At 34.8% G+C, this 22,453-nt stretch overlaps 3 protein-coding genes across 4 annotated transcripts; 1 reads left to right on the top strand and 2 right to left on the bottom strand.

Annotated features, from left to right (window-relative positions):
* Nucleotides 1–2,979: 2,979 nt before the first annotated feature.
* On the top strand, nt 2,980–6,314 carry LOC21407008 (short-chain dehydrogenase TIC 32, chloroplastic). Its single transcript, XM_010090787.2, has 8 exons — nt 2,980–3,440; nt 4,124–4,355; nt 4,482–4,561; nt 4,754–4,907; nt 5,066–5,144; nt 5,325–5,409; nt 5,717–5,775; nt 6,022–6,314. The coding sequence occupies exons 1-8, from the start codon at nt 3,335–3,337 to the stop codon at nt 6,184–6,186; spliced, it is 960 nt and encodes a 319-aa protein (XP_010089089.1). The 5' UTR covers nt 2,980–3,334; the 3' UTR covers nt 6,187–6,314.
* Nucleotides 6,315–8,080: 1,766 nt separating this feature from the next.
* Nucleotides 8,081–14,911, bottom strand: LOC21407007 (mitogen-activated protein kinase kinase kinase YODA). Of its 2 annotated transcripts, none has more exons than XM_010090786.2 (12): nt 14,711–14,911; nt 12,970–13,709; nt 12,146–12,877; nt 11,750–11,837; nt 11,564–11,626; nt 11,039–11,199; nt 10,854–10,929; nt 10,565–10,624; nt 10,372–10,479; nt 10,012–10,251; nt 9,653–9,744; nt 8,081–9,330 (listed from the first exon to the last, which is right to left on the bottom strand). In XM_010090786.2, exons 2-12 carry the CDS (start codon nt 13,524–13,526, stop codon nt 8,808–8,810), a joined length of 2,700 nt encoding a protein of 899 aa, XP_010089088.1. In that variant the 5' UTR covers nt 13,527–13,709; nt 14,711–14,911; the 3' UTR covers nt 8,081–8,807. The 2 variants fall into 2 exon arrangements, with proteins under 2 accessions (XP_010089088.1, XP_024031309.1); XM_024175541.1 differs by having other exon boundaries at nt 14,715–14,911.
* A 4,381-nt stretch (nt 14,912–19,292) lies between these two features.
* Nucleotides 19,293–21,834, bottom strand: LOC21407006 (cytochrome P450 86A22). The gene has a single exon (XM_010090785.2). The coding sequence runs from the start codon at nt 21,439–21,441 to the stop codon at nt 19,798–19,800; it is 1,644 nt and encodes a 547-aa protein (XP_010089087.1). The 5' UTR covers nt 21,442–21,834; the 3' UTR covers nt 19,293–19,797.
* Between the last annotated feature and the right edge of the window lie 619 nt (nt 21,835–22,453).

Below are 22,453 nucleotides of genomic sequence, written 5' to 3'. Positions count from 1 at the left end.
TGTGACTTTCTTGCTTGGAATAAGGATTTATGTTTAATTACTTTTTATTTGCTTGTAGTGTTGGGGGAAATTCTGTAGTAAGATACAACAAATAAAAATACTCCCAAGTATTTTGAATTATTAAATGGGAGAAAGAGGGAAATATGACAAGACTTGAGATGAATTAAAATTAATAGGCCAATAGTTTACATAAGTTAATAAATATGCTAAATTACTGTTTTCGTCCATAACTTGTCTGGCTATAAACCATAACTTGACAAGTTTGTTCATAATTTATCTGGTTATGAACCATAACTTAACAAGTAATGGCCTATTAATTTTTATAATTAAAAATTGATCTATATACTTTCTTAAACTTTTCATATTGGCCTATTTTCTACTATTTTCCTTATTAAATTTACATATTTGTTGAACCTAAGATGAGGGATGTTGTAAATATGCAATAAGAAGCTTCATATAATAGAAGCTAAGTAATGTTGTGTTAATTAGGCTGTATATCACTTTTGAAGTCTGGTTACTCATCTATACTATTTTGATTGAACAATTAAACTTATTATTATTATTATTTTTTTCAAAAATGATATGTTTGAAATTCAACACTAAAACTTGTATTCCTGTCACCCCTGTAATGCTACTGCATAGTAAAGAGAATGGTAGAGTCTAAGGTAAACAGATGCAACACAAATATTGAAGAAACCCAATAATAAATCTTCTACACCCTGTTTGGCTAGAGGGAGAAAACGGAGATATGAAGTTTGAGAGACGGAGAGATTCTGCCACCCGTTATTTTCATAGTGTTTATTCTTGTAAAAATTTAAAACATAATTCTTTTTCATAACTCAAGTTATGTTTTTTCTCAAAAAAATTTAAATTTAACTTTTTTCTACAATATTTTTTTTTTTACATACACAACTCAAATTAGTTAAACAAACATATCTTAAATTTCAGCTCGAGTTGCCACTCAAACCTTCGAAATAAACTTCAAATCTACTTTAGGCTTAGTTTGGTAGTGTTGTAGATTTAAAAAAAATTACTTTTAGCTGTGCTGAAAAAAGAAGCAATTATTACATAAAGCAACTAAGTGTTTAGTAGGAGTGGCAATTCGTGTTATGTATTCGTGTTGTGTTTTGATTATTTTTTTTAAATTTACAGTCAACCCGAACACGACCCGTGACACGAAATTTTTTAAAAACCGCAACACGACCACTTTACGAGTTGACACGACACAACCCGAAAATGACCCGTGACATGAAATTGACCCGTGAATCCGAAATTGACACGAAAATTGTACACTTTTATTTAGTTTTTTACATATTAGAAATAACTTAAAATTCATAACACACTAAATTACAATAACATCTATTGAAATTAAGTAAATAATAGTATAAGATTTTGAGTATAACTATTATGATATCACAAGTTCATAATAAAATTTAAAATATGAAATGAAAAATATATGTATTTTTTTAGTTTTTTACGAGTTTCGTGTCGTGTTCGGGTTAGGCGGGTCCAACTCGAAATTGACCCGTGTTTTTCGTGTCAATTTCAAGTCGACCCAATTCTGAGCCGAATCTCTTTTTTCTCAACCTTAACCCGTAAAATTCGTGTCGTTTTCGAGTCGTGTCGTGACCCATATTGCCAGCCCTAATGTTTGGTAAACTATAATTATAGTAATTGTGCTGGTTTTAAAATCAGTATAATAGCGTTTGATAAATTATGAGGTTAAATTGCTGCGGATAGTTAAAAATTAAGACTATATTATATTATACTATAATATAATATATAATTACAATATAATATATATTTATTATTATATTTAATATTATATAATTATGATATAGAATATAATAATATTATTAAAATGGTTAATATAATTATAATATTATAACACATATTATAATATTACATAAAAAATAATAATAGTCAGTTATAATATAATTAAAAACAACAACTATATTATATTATATTATTTTATAAGATAATATAATAGTGCAAGTGTCTCCTTTAAACTTATTAAAACATCAATATGGGATGTTTAATTAGCTAATTTTTCTAATTAGTCAGTAGCAATAAGGCAAAAAAAAAAAAAGAAAAAAAAGAAAAAGATAAATGAATTCTCTTTTGTATGCTAATGGCTAATTATTTTGCTCATTAAGTCTAATTAGTAAATCCTTTGAAGAAAATAGGGATGCTTGACATTGGATTCTCATCACTTAGGAGACGTTTAATTCATGGATTAGAACCATGTGATTATAACTATTTTTGATTATTATATTATAATTATAATATCATATTATTAAAATAATTATAATATTATTATAAAATCATATTATATGATAAAATAATAATATTAGAGTTATTAATATAATTATGATATTATTTGTTGTAATATTATATTATATTACGAGTTTGAATTTTAGATTGAGAAGATTGTAAATTTTAAATTTTATTAGGGGTATTATGGGTATTATGAAAGTTTCATTAATTGTACTATGTTGATTCCCGCACAATCTAAAAGTTAAAGTTGTTTTTAGGCTGTTTCTGATTTTGATCATAGATTCTTGAAAAATTATTCAAAAAGCACTTTTGAGGAGATTTACCAAACACTAAAATTAGCTTCTGCTACAAAGAAGTTAATTTTAGAAAGAAAAAGCAATATCAAACTAAGCCTCACCGTGAAAAGATTTGAGAAATCTACTTTCAAAAATCATAAGATAACATTAATTGAATAAACAATAAATTATTCATTTTTTATAGCTCGTCCTCCCTTATATTTGCCACTACTACAACAACGCTATAGACGAAGGGAAAGACATGATGAACCAATGATTGAAAAAGAACAAAAAAAAAAAAAAAAACAATAATATAACAATCGTCTACATCCTTTGACATTTGAATAAAGGACTCAACAATGAAGGGGAGTGGGAACTGGGCCCACCCCCATATATCTGAGCCACGCAGAAATCTCCAGCAATTACGCATGCCCTGGTCAGCTAAATAAATGGACCATGGCTCTTTCACACCTGAGCAGCCATCATCAGATTGGTCATTTACAACACACAATCAGTCTTAAAAGTTCTATTTATGCTTCCAGAAGAAAAGAAAGATTTTTACCTGCTGTCTGAGGAAGCAAAAGTTGGTCTGCACTATATACACACACACACAGACACATATATATTTAATACATGTATGAAAGAGAGTTGGTCATCTGCAGTAAGTGATGAGTCCAAAAGTTGGCGGTTGGGTATTGACTCTGAAGTTGTGAAGTCCTCAAAGTTTGGAGTTTGTTAGAATTGTCTGAGGCGTTCGAGCAAACAAGCACAATCTGTAGAGGATGTGGATTTTTGGATGGAAAGGCCCATCTGGGTTCTCTGCTCGTTCCACAGCAGAGGAAGTTACTCAAGGAATTGATGGAACTGGTCTCACTGCCATTGTTACAGGTTTTGTTTTTTTTTTTTTTGAGTTCCTCTTTTTTTGCTCATGTTCCTTTCTGTTTGGTTAATCAGAAAGAGGGAAAGTAAGTTTTAAAAAAAAAAATTTAATTAATGAGTTTTTGACCTTTTTTGTTGACTGCTTCTATATATACATACTCTTGTTATTTTGTCAAGTTCCGTTTGGTGATTTGATGACATAGAATTTTGATTAAAAGACATGGTGAAGACCAGAAATTATTGACGTTCAAGATGCATTTTTTCTTCTTCTGAAGTTTAATGATTACTTATTTTGATGATATAACTCGTTTTTTCTGTTGGCTTAAATTTAATGGTCCAAATGGTCTGTATATATGTTATCCACTATAGGGTGAGACGACTTTTTTTCTGAGGACAATATTATTCTGTTTATTATCATTACATCCTTTTTAGAAGGTCCTTTGGTTTTTTGTTTTCCTTTCTTCCTTAGTTAATAGGCTATATTTTACACAGATGCATGCGTACTGTTTAACAACCACAAGAAAGATAATTAGCATTGTTAGTCCCTAAACTGTCAGTATTGTGCCACTTTCATTCCCCGAACTTCTTTTCTTGACACATTACTCCCTGGACTTATTGGCTCAATAGGTGAGCCAAGCTATTCCAAGTAAATTAGGTGAGACTTCATTTCTCTCGTTAATCTTGATTTGTAGGAGCATCGAGTGGTATTGGCGCGGAGACAACACGAGTTCTTGCGCTGTGTGGTGTTAATACCATTATGGCAGTAAGGAATTTGAACGCTGGAAAGAATGTGAAAGAAGAAATAACTAAGAAAATCCCAACTGCAAAAATTGATGTCATGGAATTAGATCTCAGTTCATTGGCATCAGTGCGAAAATTCGCGTCGGATTATAACTCATCTGGTCTTCCTTTGAATATCCTCATGTAAGAACTTGAATTTTGAGCTGCTTTAGTGAATCATATCACCTTGGACCTATAGTTTTTAATTCAATGCTTAAATTTTTAATCAGCTAATCAAGGTGAAATTCTCTTCTCTCTCCTTGTGAGAAGTAACAATGCAGGGATAATGGGAGCTCCATTTGCACTTTCTGAAGATAACATTGAAATGCATTTTGCAACCAATCATTTAGGTACGTTAATCTTGGACAAATTGGAATAGGGGAATCATTAGAGAAATTCCAACATACTATTTACATAATTAATTTTAACCTCTAATTTCTCAGTTTCTCTCTTCTTAGCAAGCTTATTTTGATTGAGAATTGACCCTGGTGATCTCCAAGTAAAAAGGGAATCCTGGCGGTAATATCACTACCCTTTTGTAGGTCATTTTCTTTTGACAAACCTTTTGTTGGACACCATGAAAAAGACATCAAGAAAAAGCAGTAGAGAGGGAAGGATTGTGAATGTGTCATCAGAGGCTCATCGGTTTACATGTTCCGAAGGGATTGCTTTCGACAAGATAAACGACAAGTCAAGGTACTACTTTAACATTTCATACTTCTAAGTCTTTACATGTCGCAAAAGAGACCCAGTCATATGTCAATTCATATCTTCAGAGTTTATAGGATGTTATTAGTTTCATGCCATAAAACTTCTTTGGCATCCTTGAAATGACCTTTTAGTTGGTTGTACAGCTACAAGATTATGCAAGCTTATGGACAATCAAAGCTTGCCAACATATTGCATTCCAACGAGCTTTCAAGGATTTTGAAGGTAGAATATCTAGTTATCTACAACAAATGGTCACCAATAACTTGGTATTTACATTAATTATGAAGTGGATCATCTCTAGTTACATTCTTTCCTTTGTTACAATTTTCATGTCATAATATGAGGCAAAATTTGATGTATTTTTTTTATTTTATATTTATCTCCTATTTTACCTTTCAACAGTCAGAAGAAGTGAATATAACTTCAAATTCAGTTCATCCTGGAGCAGTTGCTACAAATATTCTTCGCAGCTCTGGTTTCTTCTTTGGTATATCTACAAGCTCTAATTTACATATTGTTCTATTACATGTTCCCATATTTGAACCACTTGAATTTCTTGTTGGACTGACTTTAAGCTCTACCCACAAGAACTTCTCTCTCTCTCTCTCTCTCTCTTCTCTATCTCTCTCTCTGTTTTTTTTTTTTTTTTTTTTTTTTAAATGAGAAAGAGAGTGCAACTAGCATCGGACTAACTTCGTACATCCCAACTAGATCGTGACAATACTTGGAAAATGTGTGGTTCGTGAAAACTGAAGTATAACATCTTTTGGTACATTGTTTCCCGGTTGATGCAGATGTTGTGAGAGTGCTTGGAAAATATGTGCTTCAATACATGGTCAAAACGCCTCAGCAGGTAAATAAATTTTACTATTTGGAAATAAATACCTCACTTATTAATTGAGGTGGCAAATGAATACAAATTTCCACGAATATTTTCTAGCAAGTTTTTCTACCAATTGAAAAATGACAACGCACTTGTTGCGCTACTTAATTTACAAGTCACGGTCATGATCGATCTAACGAGTGTTTACTTGCGAATCCAAACAAAACTGTCTTAAATATTGGTTGTTCTGTTCTGCATTTTTGGGAACAATTTTAGGGAGCAGCAACACAGTGCTATGTGGCATTGCATCCACAGCTTCAAGGAGTAACCGGCGAGTATTTTGTGGACAGTAACAAAGCCAATCCAAGCTCTCTGGCTAAGGACGCGGAATTGGCCAAGAAGCACTGGGATTTTAGCTTGAGCTTAACCAAGCAAAAGTAGTTGGATTTTAGAATTTTCAATGTATACCTCACCCATTTGTTTCATAGGTTCGAACTGTTATTCAAACCTTTTTGTTAAAATATTTTCTCTCACAAAAATTAAATTTATGTTCAAACTTTTCTGTTTAAATCTAGGGTAATATTGACAAATACCCTCTGAAAGTGCATGGGTCAAGATTTTTACCCTTTGCTCTTGATTCATAACTTTTTTAGTCAAATAATTACACTAACTAAAGGGTATTTATCAAGAGTAAGGGGTAAAGGTCCATACTCATGCACTCTAAAGGGTAAATTCTCTATTTTTTTGTTAAATTTATTTTTATGAATCAAACGGGCCAACCGAGTTCAAGAACAAAATGATTCATAGAACTTAACTGTATAATTCTTTTGATATCAAGTCTTTCTTTTTGGTATAAATTGCTGTTGTTTGTGATATATTTATCTTCTTTGAGTTAAAAACTTGTTTCGTCTCTAAGTGTAATATAAGTTTAGAGAATATTGTGGCCTATGATGTTGGTGTTGTTGTCGGTTTTTTTGTTTTTTTTTTTTGCGTGTTATAGTTGGCTAAAGTAACTGTAGAATGTACGGAATATTTACACTCTTACAAATCATGTTTCATAAAACATCTAACGTACTTTCAATCGCTGCCATTTATATGTGATGACAATAATTAATTTTGTTTCAATAGGGATGCGTTTATTTTCTTTTTATTTCTTCTTTCATTTTCGGTATTTTTTTATTTAGGTTATAAGTTGTCATTCTTTCGACATGTTCTTGAACTAATTGTTAAGTACATTATAGATTGTCGTTTTTCTTGGTTACTGTGATATAAAACCAGTTTTGCTTTTGAATGTACTGTCGTTTGTCTTTGTTAGTGCTGTTCGTTTGACATACTCGTTTGTAAGTTGTAACCTTATTGTGATTACATGCATATTGGCGTTTTTCCAGTATGTTGTTGTTTGTAAAGAGATGTCGTCGTTCTTCTCAACTATCATCGTTTAAGTCAGATAGTGCCGTGTTCTGACTTCTGAGACGTTATCATTTGAGTTTTTAAGGTATGCGACTATGCTGTTTTTCCAAAAATTGTTTGTCGTTTGGCCCGGTGTCCTTTTCAGTGTCTTGTCGTTTGAATGCTATGTTGTCGTTTCGATGTAGTAATCTCGTTTGTTATTGTCTTTTACAGCCGTTTTCATATTCTATTGTCGTTCTTTGAACAATTTGCTGTTTTGTACCTCATTGTCGTTTTTACACGTCATCCTTCAAGCGCTTGTTGTTTGGGTAAAGTTTTGTACCCTCATTGTAAAAGTGCATCACAGTTTTAAACCATTATCGTCAAATTTATATACTTTTTTTTAGATGTAGTTTTGATATAATATGATGCTTAGAAACAGACATCATTAGTGTATAATTCCACCTAAAAACTTCTGTTTTTTAAAGGAAAAAAATTTATTTTAGTGATGGTGTCCCACATGGTTGGTATTGGCAGCATCTTCATGACATGAGCAGTTGGGCTCTAGGGAAAAAGACACCTACAGGCTACAAGAATAAGAATTAAGAAATGAGATTTTTTCTTTTCCCCCATAATTTAATATCATTTTTGAATCACTTCTTCCTCTTTTTTGATTGCCAAGAAGATTCCTAGGTATGCCCCTCGTTTATTGCACATAAAAACAAAAAATGTTCATGCATACCATGTCATATCATATATATGATATCTATAAGCTCAAACATAGGATCTATTATGCGAAACTTGTAGCATAGGTGGCACCAAACCAGAGTTAATCGCAAAAGAAGAAAGAGATATGACATGGATAAGATTTCTGTATCTACATTCCTATAACATTCTTTTCACCAGCTTTTGTCTATAAGAAACTGACGCCAAAGGATGAAGACCAACGCAGAGAAAAGTGATATATATATCTATATATGTAGAGAGAGAGAGAGAGAGAGAGAGAGAGAGAGAGATACAAGAAGAATTAGATTTCTCCCATTTGATGCAGGTATAAATTAAGTACAACGGTATCAGCAGCACAGCCCATTGCTTGCAGGAGTTTGGGACTGATACTGCTATATAAACCGACCGATACAAGAGGGGATTAACAGACAAAGCCTGGCAATTTTATCGCCATCTTCACAAAATCTCAGTTCCAATTTAGTTCCAACCTTTTGTACAATAATTTTTGCTGCTTTCCCCGCCGCCGCCCCCTTTCCTTCCGATGAAAAGGTAAACGGAAAAAAAAAAAAAAAAAAAAGGGATATCCGAGGGATCAAATGGTAATGGTCATCTAAAACTTTTTTTGCCTTCTCTTTTTCGGGTGTGATGAAAATGTACATTTCTTTACACGGCTGAAGGATTATCCTTTGTGCGGAACTTCTACTCAGCGCAGGTGAACTACAAAGCCTCTTGTCAGGAATACTGCTCATCACTGGAATTTGATGACCGAGAACCCAGTAGCTCTCTTTTACCGATCAGACTTCCAGCTTATTCAATCGTCAAATTTTGGTTCCTAACTTACAGAAAGGACCTTTCTGCAACAAGAATGTATAAAAACCAACTTAAACGCGTCAAAAGCATCAGACATGCCTGGAAGTCCTGCTTCGGCAGGAGTCTCAGCCATGTAATCAGATACCACTAGTCCGATCCAGCATTGGCAAGCTCAAATTGAAGTCCAGCGATGGATTAAGCTTTACATGATCTCTCAATAACTGCTGAGAGACACGATCAGCCAGAACGGACTGAACATCATAGAATTCCCCAGAAGCAGGCCGCCCAATCTGATTTCCAAGTGTGCTATTTTCAGAAGATATAATATCCTGGAAAGCATGAGAGGCTTGTGGCATTCCTCGAAAGAGTTCGGGCTTTGGCTCATGATAATGTGTGCTGCCATTTGTATAGAAACTATTTTGAGACCTCTGGATTGTCCCCATACCTTCATGCATATAGGTTCCAGGCTGCTTTGGATGATGGAATGGGAGGGCGCCACTGCCACTGGTGAGAGGTGTGGATGCACCGGACGCAGTATGGGGGCTGGATATTGGAGACGGAGACATCCTCCCACTCATATGTTGTGGTGATCTACAATGTAGAAGTGGGCTGCCAATAGGAGAAACTGGGCATGATATATTTCTTGGCGTATGAACATCACTGGGAAGCAGCAACGGAAAGAAAAAGTTAAAATATTTGTCAAATAAACATATATGAGAATAATCTTACTTGGGACCTAAAAAATAAATAAATAATTTTTTTTTAAAGCTTAAATGTTAAATGAGTGGAAAGAAATTAGGGTAAACAAGGTGCCACTAAATACCCAACAATTTAGTAATCAAATAATCCTCTCATTTTGATGCTAGTATTTCATTTCTCTTAAACGGAATGCAGAGGATGAATAAAAAGTTTTATACTAGTGCACACAAAAGCGCATATACTTGTGCGTGCACGCGAACATGTGTGTAAGAGAGAGAAATACCTGGATCCCGCACCAATTTTTGAGCCTCTAGACTGATGGTTACCCACACCTTCTGAATCTATGCTCGCGTAGGTTCTTGCATTTCCAATTCCCTGAAGTAAATTCAGCCAACAATCAGAAACACGTTGATTATTCGCAGTAGTTGATTTAACTTGAAGGTATAGAAGCACAAAGTTTCGACAAGCACATATCATTGTCCACACATAAAGGTCCAGAGGTAATAATTTATGATAAAAAACACAGCAGATGTGTTGACGGACAAAGTGACTGCACTGGTGATTTTAACTCGCTTTCTTTGGCAGGCCAAACAATCGAAGGACATGAAATAGTATCCAATAGAAGTAGGACAAAGCTAATACCAGAGATCTCATGGCATTTGTTGCTGCCGGTGGTCCTTCTGAAGGCTCGGCACTTGGAATGGGTCTCTCCAGCGGAGCAGCATTTTGAACAAAGGGATGCTCCAAAAGCTGAGAAGCGGTGGGACGATGCAGTGGGTTCCTTTGCAAGCACTGTAACACAAAGTCCCTTCCCTGAGCCGACAAATGATCAGGAATTGCAGGAAGTTCCTTGCTGTTTCCAATCTTAAACATAGCAGCCACCTTTGAAGAAGTACATAACACAGAAAAGTTAAACATCAAACAACCGATATAACTCCAATTGACAGATGTTAAGATGAGGGGAACTCTAATATTCTAGCCTCTGTATCAAAATTTACTCACCCCCTCATACTGGCTCCACGGAGGTTTTGTAGTAGCCATCTCAAGGACAGTGCACCCAAGGCTCCATATATCAACGGCAAGGTTACAGCCATTTGAGTTCTTGATAACCTAAACAATTTATTGAATACCGTTACTACATGGCCATGGCCTAAACAAAAGTGGTTAATAAGTCGGGAAATGAAACTATGCTGACCTCAGGTGCCATCCAATAGGGGCTTCCCTTGAATGATAACGGACAAGACTGCCCAGTAATCTGAAATTATTTAAAAATTTTAGATAAGAATCCACAGCTGAAATGATGGCGAACAAAATTAGTTCGGCTTAAGACAAGCTATCAACCCTAATTAACACTGTATTATTGACTTCTTGTTCAGCGTGTCAATAAATCTTGTTTTGATTCCTGAAACAGGGAAATTGTTCTTTCTTTTTTTTTTTTCTTTTTTTTTTTTCAGTTGTGATGAATCTGCAGTTAGTGATCTTACATGCTTTGCCATTCCAAAATCTGCCAATTTCACACGGCCACTAGGATCTACTAATATATTTGCTCCTTTAATGTCCCTGAAAAGAAATTAAGCTCATTAGCCACCATACAATCAAAATAAGAGAATGATAAGAGTAAATGAAAGTGTTAAATTTTTTAGAGTATCATCTAAGTACCCATACTTACCTATGGACAGTGTTTTTAGCATGTAAATATGCAAGGCCTGATAAAATCTGTTGAGTATAACTCCGAATAGCAAGTTCACCCAACTGGCCATATTCTTGAAGCAATTTATAAATGGATCCACCCGATACATATTCCAAGTATATATATAATTTGTCATCTACCTGTTCAAGCCACAAAGCGAATAGAGAAGTTAAGACTTAAGCATCAATGACAATCCCTTTGATGAAAAAAAAAAATTGGAATAAAATAACTTCAAGCAACCACATAGGCACATACCAACAAGTATGATCCCTTATTTTTTTTTTTTTTAAAAAAAAAAATCAATTAGGCTTTTTTTTTTTTTTGCTACTAACGATCAATTTGGTTAGAAGTTACTACTTTCAAAGCACTTAAATACCATTAACTGACTTAAGCACAAAAAATTCATAAAGGTCTCAAGAAGTCTGGAACGGTATTTATATGAAAAACCGAAGCTTGTGCAAGAAACTATAATGGACGTTAAGCCAACAGGTTTATGGAACTTACTATCCCATATCCATAATACTGCACTATATTTGGATGTTGCAAGCGACTTAACAAAGCAATTTCCTGCAAAATAGAATTGATAACTGTAAAATCTCCTTAAACTTGAAAAATAACAAGATCAGTAAAGAACATAATCTAGTTCTAGGAACCAACAAATTTCCAACAATACACCATAAAGAAACATACTTGTCCCAACTGCTGTGCACTCTCTCTTGATTTTGCATCATCCGAAAATAGAGTTACCTCCTTCATTGCACACATTTCACCACTTCCACTGAAGTCCAAAACCAAACCAAATCAGGAAAGAGTTTGTGCATTGTAACTAACGGATGGAAAATAAAAAAATAAAAAAGAACAAGCCTATATAAAATGTAAAGGGTGGAAATCATCAACTCTCCAAATTAAAAGACACTAAGTTATATGGTTCAACATGAACGGGAACCAAATGAAAATGCAATGCAATATGCTAAAAAACAAAAAGTCATTTCTATATCCTGCAATGTGCTTACATTAAAGTGCTAAATTGCAAGGAAAATAGTTAGTATCACACACGCAACAGCGAAAAGCCCTCAAACAACAAACCTGTTGAAGCCGAGATATACATGACCAAAGGTGCCACTTCCAAGAAGCCGTCCTTTTTTCCAATGTGAACCAGGGCTTGTTAGATTTTCTGCCCTACCCGGGCTACGTGGAACCGACGGAGTAGTTGAGGCAGAGTATGTAGGAGAAAATAGACTAGTATTTGCAACTGTTATTGGTGGAAGGGGCAATCGATGGCTTTGTTGCTTCCCATCATCAGGCCTGCTTGTAGGTGACTCTGCTGCTGCTCCTCCAGCTCGCGGATGCAGAGGGGTCACAGCCCCACTATGTATCCTGGAGCTGGGACCAGGGCTGATCATTCTGGGGCTAGGTATTGGAGAGCACTCGGGGCTACATCTGTTGTGCTGCCAAAATAGTTGTCCTGACAGATCACCTCCTACTGAATTATGCCCAGAATTATGACCTGAACCTGGACTGGAGCAATGTGCGGAGGCTATATCTGGATATGGCTTTCCCGCCCAAAAACCAGAATTCAGAAATTGCTCAGCACCAAATGCTCTCATTGGACTCCTAGAAGGACTTGACATTGAGCTATCTGGAGCACTACAAAAAGCACCATGGGAAGGAATCTGCAAATTTTGCATAGGCATGCCTGAGGGTTGCCTTTTAGGAGATGTAGACAAAATCTGATTACTAAAAAGAAGATGTGATGGCTTCAACGTGTCCTTTGAGTTCTTTTGGTTGAAAGTGGGGGATGAATCCTTGTGCATTACACTTCACCCAGATAAATGTAAAATTAGTTAGACATTTTATCAACCATCAAAGAAAAAAACACAATTGTTCTCAATGATATTTACAAACATTACCTGGTAGGGCTGTTCATGGCAGTTCTATTCCCATTTTCATAGTCAGATGCAAGAGGACTTAGAAGACGTGACTCAGATGGGTCCTCACTGTCAAGGGAGCTATCACTAGAAATAGAAGCAGTGGCTATATCTCCCTCAACATCAGTAGGATCTGCCCTGTTCAGTCCATAGCAAGGTTTTGGAACAGGACAAACCAACAATGGCTTTGACCGCCTGTCGAGTTCCGGTTTTGATGGTGTACTAATGCTAGAGTCAGTACGTCCAATACTAGGAGGTTGTGCCCTAGGAAGGGGAAGTGGTTGGGCAAGAGGCCTTTCTGCAAAACTTTGACATCTTGATACTTGTGTAGAAGGTGACGGAGATCTGGATGGAAACCTAGATAGAGATCCCCTTTCTGAGACAGAATCATCAGAACGTCTTCTAGAACCTCCTGATCTTGGGTTGCTCTTATCTTCAGATCCACTCTTAAATTTTCTATGTATTGTATCAATAAAACTCTCCTTGTTCCCTTTCTTTTTTGCTTCTTTAGATGAGGACTTACCCCACCAAGAAGGCATTCTTATGTTACAAGTCAATTCAATTTTTTTTTATTTTTTTTTAATTTTTAAGAAAGAAAAAGAATATCCTCTCTCTTAATTCTGAAAAAAAAGTTATCACACTTACACCAAATCAATGATCAGACGTGCAACTCGTATACTACACAAGTACTTTTGTCCAACAGCTTAGGGCACATTAAGAACCTGGATACAGATTAGAAGATTCTTACATTAGTTCGTAATCAGATTAGAAGATTCTCACATTAGTTCGTAATCAGATTAGAAGATTCTCACATTAGTTCTTAATCAGAACAAACACAATAAAAACAAAGCTTTACATATATTAGTTGACACATACTAAGCTTTATATTAAAGGAGCAAACGCTGTTTACCAAAAATATTTATGAAGCCTAAAAATTCATAACTTGAATGCAAGTAACATAATGACAACCTGAAAGTTGACTTATCACACTGGAAACAAAGACCCGTTAATTTTTCACAAAGTTCACCAACATAAACGGTAAATCAATGAAACCCGACCCACTAACAAACCACACCCAGACTGCATTTGCTTCCATTTTCACATTCTTACGTCTCTTTTCAAGGGAATACTTCAGCTTCACTTCCATTTCCAATAAATCCAGGTCAATCTCATTTCCCATATATATTAAAAAAAAAAAAAAAAGCAAAATAGTTGCCACTACTTCACGGTACTTTAACATACCCGTAATGCCATTAAAGCAGATCCATTAAAATTACCAAATCGCTTTTTCCACTGTTGCAACTAATCACACTCAAAGCTCAAGAACCCGGAACCAACTTTTCCCAGCACAGATCTACGTAATTCAAGCACTCATTTCAACAAAATCAATAACGTAGAATCAAAAGGAATAAAAACGCACAATATGAATTAAAGAAATCAAATTTGCCCCACCAAAAATGTACTAAAAAGCCAGAAATGATCACAAGCTTAAGCTGAAACCGGACATGTTCTGCGACTCGCAATGATGAAAATTCCCATACAAAAACCACAGCGAGCAACACTGAAGAAGCTCAAAACCCTAAGAGGCCAATAAACTTAATCCACAAAAAAAAAAAATCCCAAAAAATTACACAATTCGGCGACTTCAGTTGAGCTCAGAAGAAAGCACTGAAGCCAAAAAAAAAAAAAAAAAAAAAAAAAGATAAAATAAAAAAGCAATTACCTACAGTGTTTGTGGAGTGTCTGCGCAGCCCAAAACGACGACGCCTGGAGAAAAAGCTCGAAGGACGCGTCTGCTATGGTGATGCGAAGCTGAAAAGGCAGAGAAAGGAAAGGGATAGAGAGAGAGAGAGAGAGAGAGAGAGAGAGAGAGAAAGAACGAATTTTTAGAGAGAGAAAGTGTTTTTGTCTGAGCGTTTTAGTGTGAAATGAGGGGAGAGAGAGAGAAGAGAGAATTAATTAAGTGACTAATTATTGAGAAATTGGAAGACCCTCGTCAGACGAGTGATGTATACTAAATTACCGATCACGACCGTCCGTTGAAATCTCATGATGTCAACGGGTCGTCCTTCGTCAACGGCTTTGGTGAAGGAGTACGCTGTTATGGTGGTATGAGGAGCATGGGATTGTTGGGTGCCCCTTTTTATTTTCGTTATTATATGAACATTTTTTTTTTTAACGCAACTTAAATATATTTCATTATCATAATGCTTTACGCAATTTTGATTTTTTATTTCTCCTTTTTTTTTTTTTTTGTTGGTAAAGGATGAGAACCTTCTTTTTTGAATTTATTTGCAGTTTGTTTCTAGTTTTTTTTTTTCCCCCTTCAGATTTTGTAGTATATAGCAGATTTCATAAACTTTTCATTTTTTAGATAAAAAAGGTATGGTTATTTTAGATAGTTAATAACAGATATGTAGCCAATGCATGTTAGGGGGTTTGAGTCAACTTTTCATTTTTTTACCTACGTACATATAAGTATAGCTTTAGAAAATTATACAAAGCCCCTTTGAAAAATTGGAAATACAACTTTATGTCCTTTTAAATTTTTGTTGTAGATATTAGTCCCCTTCATAAAAATTTATGACTTCATCACTGATTAGTAAATAGTAGATTCTTAAAATAAGTATTAGAGGTAATAAATGAGAGTGAGTGTAGATTCATCACTGATTAGTAAACCTTTTTCTCAATTTTCACTGTTAGTTTTAATTACCCTCCTAAAACTGCAATTTTTCTCCTCTTTTTTTTTTTTTTTTTTCTTTTACAAGCAAACCAGCTAACCATAAATTTTTGGGGCTTTTTATTTGCATATATAACCCGTCTAAAGTGACAATTTACAAACCTCCCAAAACTGCTTTGTTAGTGCATTTAAGTTTGTTTTTTTCTTGAAAAAATTGCATGGGTTTATTTGTATTTTAGCACCCTGTTCATTTCACCGATTCGAGTTTAGAATTCGAGTTTTGTTACAGTAAAAATCTCTCATAAACAGTCATATCTAACTTTTTTGCTACAGTAAAAAACTCTCATATAAAGTTACATCTCAACTCGAATTAACGAATTAAACGGACCATAAGTTGGATGGCATTGGCCCAAGCGTGTTCTTAATGTGTTATTCTCTTTGTATTTGTGCTGGTTGAGAAAAGTGAGAAGAATGTACTAAATTAAAAAACATATATATAAGAATAAATAGTGGCGTATTTATAAAGTTGGGTACATCTTCTATTACAGTGGGATTGACTCAATTCAAGGTCTTATCAAACAAGACGAGTTATCTTATCACCGATATTAAAAATAAAAAAAAATGAATTGTTAATTTTTCTAGGGAAGATTACCAAAGTCATGTAACTTTTATCTTCAAAATGAGTTTGGCGATGGGCATTTATGTGGATGTTTTATATGTGAAGGTTTGAAATTTGAACAGTATCAATTTACCGATGATTGATCACCTTGTTTTCATCAATACTAAAGTCCTGTTTTTGGTTAGTTTTAGTGGACGTTTAGTTCGTAAATTTAGAATCATTCTCAATTTACGTGTATTTTTTATGAGAGAAAATACTGTAACGAACTACGAATTATAATTCAAATTATAACACGAATACACCAACTAAACACACCGTTAAATACTTTAAAGAAATCAATAGAATTTTTGCGAGTAAAATGGATTGGAAGAGATTCCAATGTGGAATCTACTATTTTTTGTACATGTAAACGCATTATTCAATAAATTTCCTGTATTCAAAGAAGGAGAAGAAAAGAAACAAGTAACGCCTTTCTCTCCTTTTGACTGCAAGCCCAAATTATTAGCTTCTTTTTCTAGCCCAAGTCCACTTGAATTTAATTTTCTACGCAAGGATGTTAAGAAAACTTCAAAATTGACAATAGATAAACCTCCCACCTAATTTGACTTTATTAAGAAAAAGTTCTCTCTCTCATACTGCAAAACGACAACTTGATCCGTCCTTTTTGGATGTTTCATTTCAATTTTACGAGGACATTTTTTGTATGGAATTAATAAGAGAAAATACCCCGAGTTAATGTTATAAACGGAGCAAGGACTTCTTATCCTCCCGTCCAAACAAGTTTTTCTTTTGAGGATTTCTGTAGTGTTTCAATATAGATCTGACAGTTGATAAATAAAAAATATTAATGTTCTTAAAAAAGAGAAAACACTAAAAAAAAGTAATGTTTTCAAATTCACTTATATTATATTATGAAAATGGTAGAAATAGATCAATATGAAAAGCTTAAGAAAGTATATAGCCTAACTTTTAGTTATATAAATTAATAGGTCATGACTTGTCAAGTTATGATTCATAACCAGATAAGTTATGGACAAATTTGTCAAGTTATGATTCATAGCCAGACAAGTTATGGATAAAAATCGTGAATTATGGACAATAACTTGTCAAGTTATAGTTCATAACCAGACAAGTTATGGACGAAAACAATAATTTGACCTATTTATTAACTTATATAAATTATTGACCTATTAATTTTAATTCATCTCAAATCTTGACATATTTCCCTTTCTCCCATTATATTATATATATGTGTGTGTGTGACATTAGGGGTGTTTGGTTTTGGGTCTATGGCCCTTTAATAAGTGAGTTGTTTGGAAATACTTGCTCAAAGGTATTTTGATGAGTGAAATTCTGAAAAAAAACAAACAAACAAACAAAAAAATACTAGGGACATTTACAATAACTCCATCAAAATTAATAATATGCTAACTTACTTTTTATTTCTATCATATGAATAAGGAGACAGATAAGGACAAATATTACTAATTAACACCACTAATTTTTTTGCTATCACATTTTACCATATGACATTTCAATCGGAGACTCATGCCCGGCCCATTTGCTATCACATAATAATATAATACTAAACAAACTATTTATTTTATTGAGAATCATAATTCATAGGTGACATTTAGTATTTTTTTAAAAGGAGGAAATTAAAAAATTAAAAATGTCCTTGAAATAAAAAATTCAACCGGGAATAATCTTTCCCATTCTCTGAAGCATACTTGGGCTGTTGTTATGAAACTCTATGACCACTATGCCTGATGTATATTTTTCAGCATTATATTATTCAAAATTAAAAGAATCCAATATTGATCACGTTTAGAAATATAAAATTTTAAATATAAAATTTAATTAAAATCATATCAAAATGAAAAAATAATATTCAACTTGACGGAATTTAATACCGACAATGTAGAATTCGCTTATATATATGTGCAGTGGCGGATTTAAGTACAGCTCAGTAGGGTCCAGTCAAAGTTTTTTGAAAAAAAATATTACCTTTAAAAAGTTTAAAATTTTACACTTAACTCCTCACTGAAATACTATATGCTCCCACTAAAATAAATATATTTTCTTATATGCTCTCTCTAAGATAATTTGTTAAAAAAATTGAATGTACGCCCCTACTGTATATGTGTGTATATATATTTGAAGCTTTGCGATCCAAACTGATACACAGAACAACATTTCATGGTTATGCATCCGTTGTCTGCATTAAATTAGTGTTATGCGTATTTCTATCAACTAATTATTTATTATACAGATAATCACTAATTGTTAATAATTAATTAGCCCAACTCATCATAGGAAAAGAAAAATAATAATAAAAACTACTTATTGCTAGCTTGTTTTTGTCTGATTAACCCCCTCAGACGCAAGATTGTTTCTTGCACGGAAAGTTAAGAAAAGACTAAGGGATCTGATAAGTGACACAAAAAAGTTGAAACCGATCAAAGTATGACAAAAAGAAGATTGCAATTAGAGCAATTTTATTTGGTTCTATTTTACTTGTAAAAAAAAAAGAAGTTTAACACAAGTTAAGGGATCTGATAAGTTTCTGATGTGTGTCCACACTACGAGTGCTATAAGTACTATTGAGCTTGGTTTTGCAAATCATCTCTTTTTATCTGTTTCATTTTTATTTTTGTTTTTTTTTTCTTCCGATAATTGGGCCTTGGGGGAAAAAAATCAAAGTTCAACGAATTGATTTTGGCAAGCCTAGTATAATAAATAATTCGACAGAATAATAACCTATAACAAATATTTCAATAAATTGCTATTGAGAATATTAGTTGTGCCCTTACTTAATTCACCTATTGACTTTGTGATTCTAGTAACACGCTTAAATTTCTATTTAAGTTGAATTAGAATTAGAATTCGGAAACCAAAGTACATAGAAGAGAAAATTTTCAAACACAAATGTCTTTGCAATTTGCATGAGATGCTACTTGTACTTGAAACTCAAAATTAATTATACTCTTTATTAGGCACATAACATGAATTAACTTTGTCTGCTTCTTATATCAAACAGTACTTCATACATACTACTCATGTATACCAAATACATATACCCCCAAAAAAGCCAAAAATATATATTAATATATATATATATATAGTAATAGTATTTTGGTAATACAACAAATTCTATTTCCATGAATGGATATACTATGCTTACCCAATATATATGTGCCATGTGAGATGAGAGAGACCTAAAATGGCTCATAATCAAAACTAACTTACTACTCCACTATTAAGTCTATTCATCTCCTTTATTGATTTGGAACACAAATTAAACACTAAAGCGAAGCTATCATGATTTACCATGACGGAAACCAATAACCCCACCAAAGATGAGAAGCACCCGTCATAATGAATCACAAATAGACTCTTTGCTTCTAAACTTTACCTTGATTATTTACCCCAAGTACTACTATATGCCTTGTATTCAAAATTAAAACTTTAAACCTTAAAAAGTTCAAAAACCCAATAATGATTACCCCTACTAGGCAACACCGGCCAACAATTCAACACCCCCTTCGTGGTTACCGTTGGTGAGGGCCTCTTTAGCGCACGAGTCACTTTTGCATATTCTTGCCAAAATCGGCTTCAAGTCCCTTGGTCGTACGCTGACCTTTAAGCCATACTTCATGAACAGCGTCAATGACATCTTTTGCTCGACAGAGTGGCCCGGCACCACGGTGAGCCGGTGTCGCAGCAGCACTGCCGCCGCTATTGACTTCATTTGCAAGTAAGCTAAATCCTTCCCTAAGCAAATTCGCGGACCCGCGTTAAATGCCACAAATTTATAGGAATCTCGCACCTCAAATATTTTTCCATCAGAGCTTAACCACCTCTCGGGTTTGAATTCTAGGCTATCTTCGCCCCAAATGTACTTCATTCGGCCAGTGGAGTAAATCGAATAGGTGATGGATGAGCCCGCCGGCACAAATGTCCCGTCGGGCAAAACGTCATCAGAAATTACGTGCTTAGAGTCCTCCGGCACCGAAGGATACAACCTAAGGGTCTCGGATAATGCTGCCTTAAGATATATCAATCGGTCAACTTCTTCAAACGCTAGCGGGTCTTCCACCCACTTATGGAGGTCACTACCACGCGTCTCTAACAAAACCGTGCAAATTTCGGTGAGGATCTTCTCTTCCACCTTGGGGTTCAGAGTCACCAACCAAAAGAACCAACTCAACGCGACTGATGACGTGTCGCGTCCAGCTAGGATGAAATTCAGCGCCACGTGTTGGAGGAACTCGTCTGAGAATGACTCCTTTTTCTTCATGAACCTGGACAGCAAGTCGTCATGTGTGGCCCCACTTGCACCATTTTGTTGACTCAGCAACTCAAGCTTGCGTGTTTCGATGATGCTGGACAAGTACTCGTCCACATGTTTGAGGCTTCGGCTCAAGCTGGCTTCCATCCCAAGCCCGAGCCACTTCTTGAGCTTCCACATTATCTCAGGCAAAATGAAGCGTTGTAGCGTGGCTTCGGTGGCTCGGTCAAAAGCCGTAGCAAAGCTGTTCTCTGGAAGCTCAGCAGACAACGTTTGCGGGTCCTTCCCGAACGCCAAGCCGCATATGTTGTCAAAAGTGAGCCGAAGCAAGAGGTCCTGAAGATCAACCGGCTTGGCTTCGCGTTGAGCCGTCTCGAGGATCGGGATGAACCTAAGCTTGATGGCACGACTCACCCACCGAGCCATGGCTTGGCGGAGCGTACGGGTGGTGAATTCCAGCGCGGCAGTCTTACGCTGGTACACCCACGTGTCACCATCAGAGTTGAAGATCCCATCACCCAGCAGATCATGGAATACGGCTTGCCAAGTGGGGCCCTTGGGGTAATTATCAAACCGGACCTTCAAGATGTGCTCCAAGTTTTTCGGGTCGCATGTGACAGTCACGAGGCCTTGCTTCCGAGCCAGGAATGGGATCGCACATATGCAAGTCTGGTACGTGCCGCCACACGTGCGTAGATTTTCCGCGATCCAGTCATGCATGCGTTGAGAATGCTGGACTAGGCCCGGAAGACTTCCGAATATGGGCCAAACACGTGGACCTTTCATTGACCCCGAGATCAATCTGAACCATATCATATACGCCGCTACAGCTGATAAGATCATCAGGGCCGTTGATGCCTCCATGTGATCCGCTTATCCAATTGACGCTCACTGAATTATTCTGAACTAGCAAATCACCGGAAAACTTAAAAAACCTATAGCCAGATTAAAAAAACATCTCTGAAAAAGTGGCGATTAAAAAAAAAATCTTGAGGTGTAACTACTATCCAATTGTTGGTACGTGTATATATGTAAATATATATGTATATAAAGCAAAAAAAGTAGAGATTTAGAACTGGGATTTGCTTAGGAAACAAAACCCAGATCAGATTCATGCAAGAAAAATGAGGTCTGAGGGATATTTGATTTCTGGGATTTAGTACTTTTGACGTAAAAGAAACGATGTGTATGTAAGTATATATATTCTATATAAAGAGAGAGTTAAAAGGAAAAAATATTGAAGAGGAACTGAAAATATTACAGTAGTGAAGAATATTGTAGGAGAGAAGAGAAAACAGCAAGTGTTGTGAGTAAGAAGAGAAAGGAAAACGAGAAAGAAAAGGTAATTTATAGAAGTAGAAGAAAAATGAATGAAGAAATAAATTATAATATAAAAAAAAAAAAAACTGTACAGCCTGGAATTGAATCTCGTTTCCATTGATCTGTTAGTATAATTAATATATTATTGTTTTCACTATTTTTTTTTATTTATAATACATATATAGTATACGGTTTCTATTTTCCAGATCCTTTTAGTGATAGTCTAGACTTTTTTGCTATCTAGCTTTACAACGCTATACCATTAATGCCAACAGAGGTCGTTGGAGATACAAAATATAAAAAATTTTATGAAAAGGCCAACAATAAACCCACAACCACCCAGTTTCAACCCTTCCTAAACGAAAAGCTAAGCCACCCAATTGATACTTCACACGATATTTTAACCCTACAAATTTCTCAACACTAAAAAAGTCTTCAAATTTTATCCCTTTATCGTTCTATCTTGAATTTGTTATTATTATTATTATTTAATTAATCTCCCCTTTTTCTTTAGTTCTTTCTTTCTCTCACCCAATTGATACTTCACACGATATTT

Source organism: Morus notabilis, unplaced genomic scaffold, assembly GCF_000414095.1.
Source record: "Morus notabilis unplaced genomic scaffold, ASM41409v2 Scaffold297, whole genome shotgun sequence".
Taxonomy (NCBI): domain Eukaryota; kingdom Viridiplantae; phylum Streptophyta; class Magnoliopsida; order Rosales; family Moraceae; genus Morus; species Morus notabilis.
Note: the sequence above shows the minus strand (reverse complement) of the source record. Positions and strands in the feature narration are given on the sequence as shown.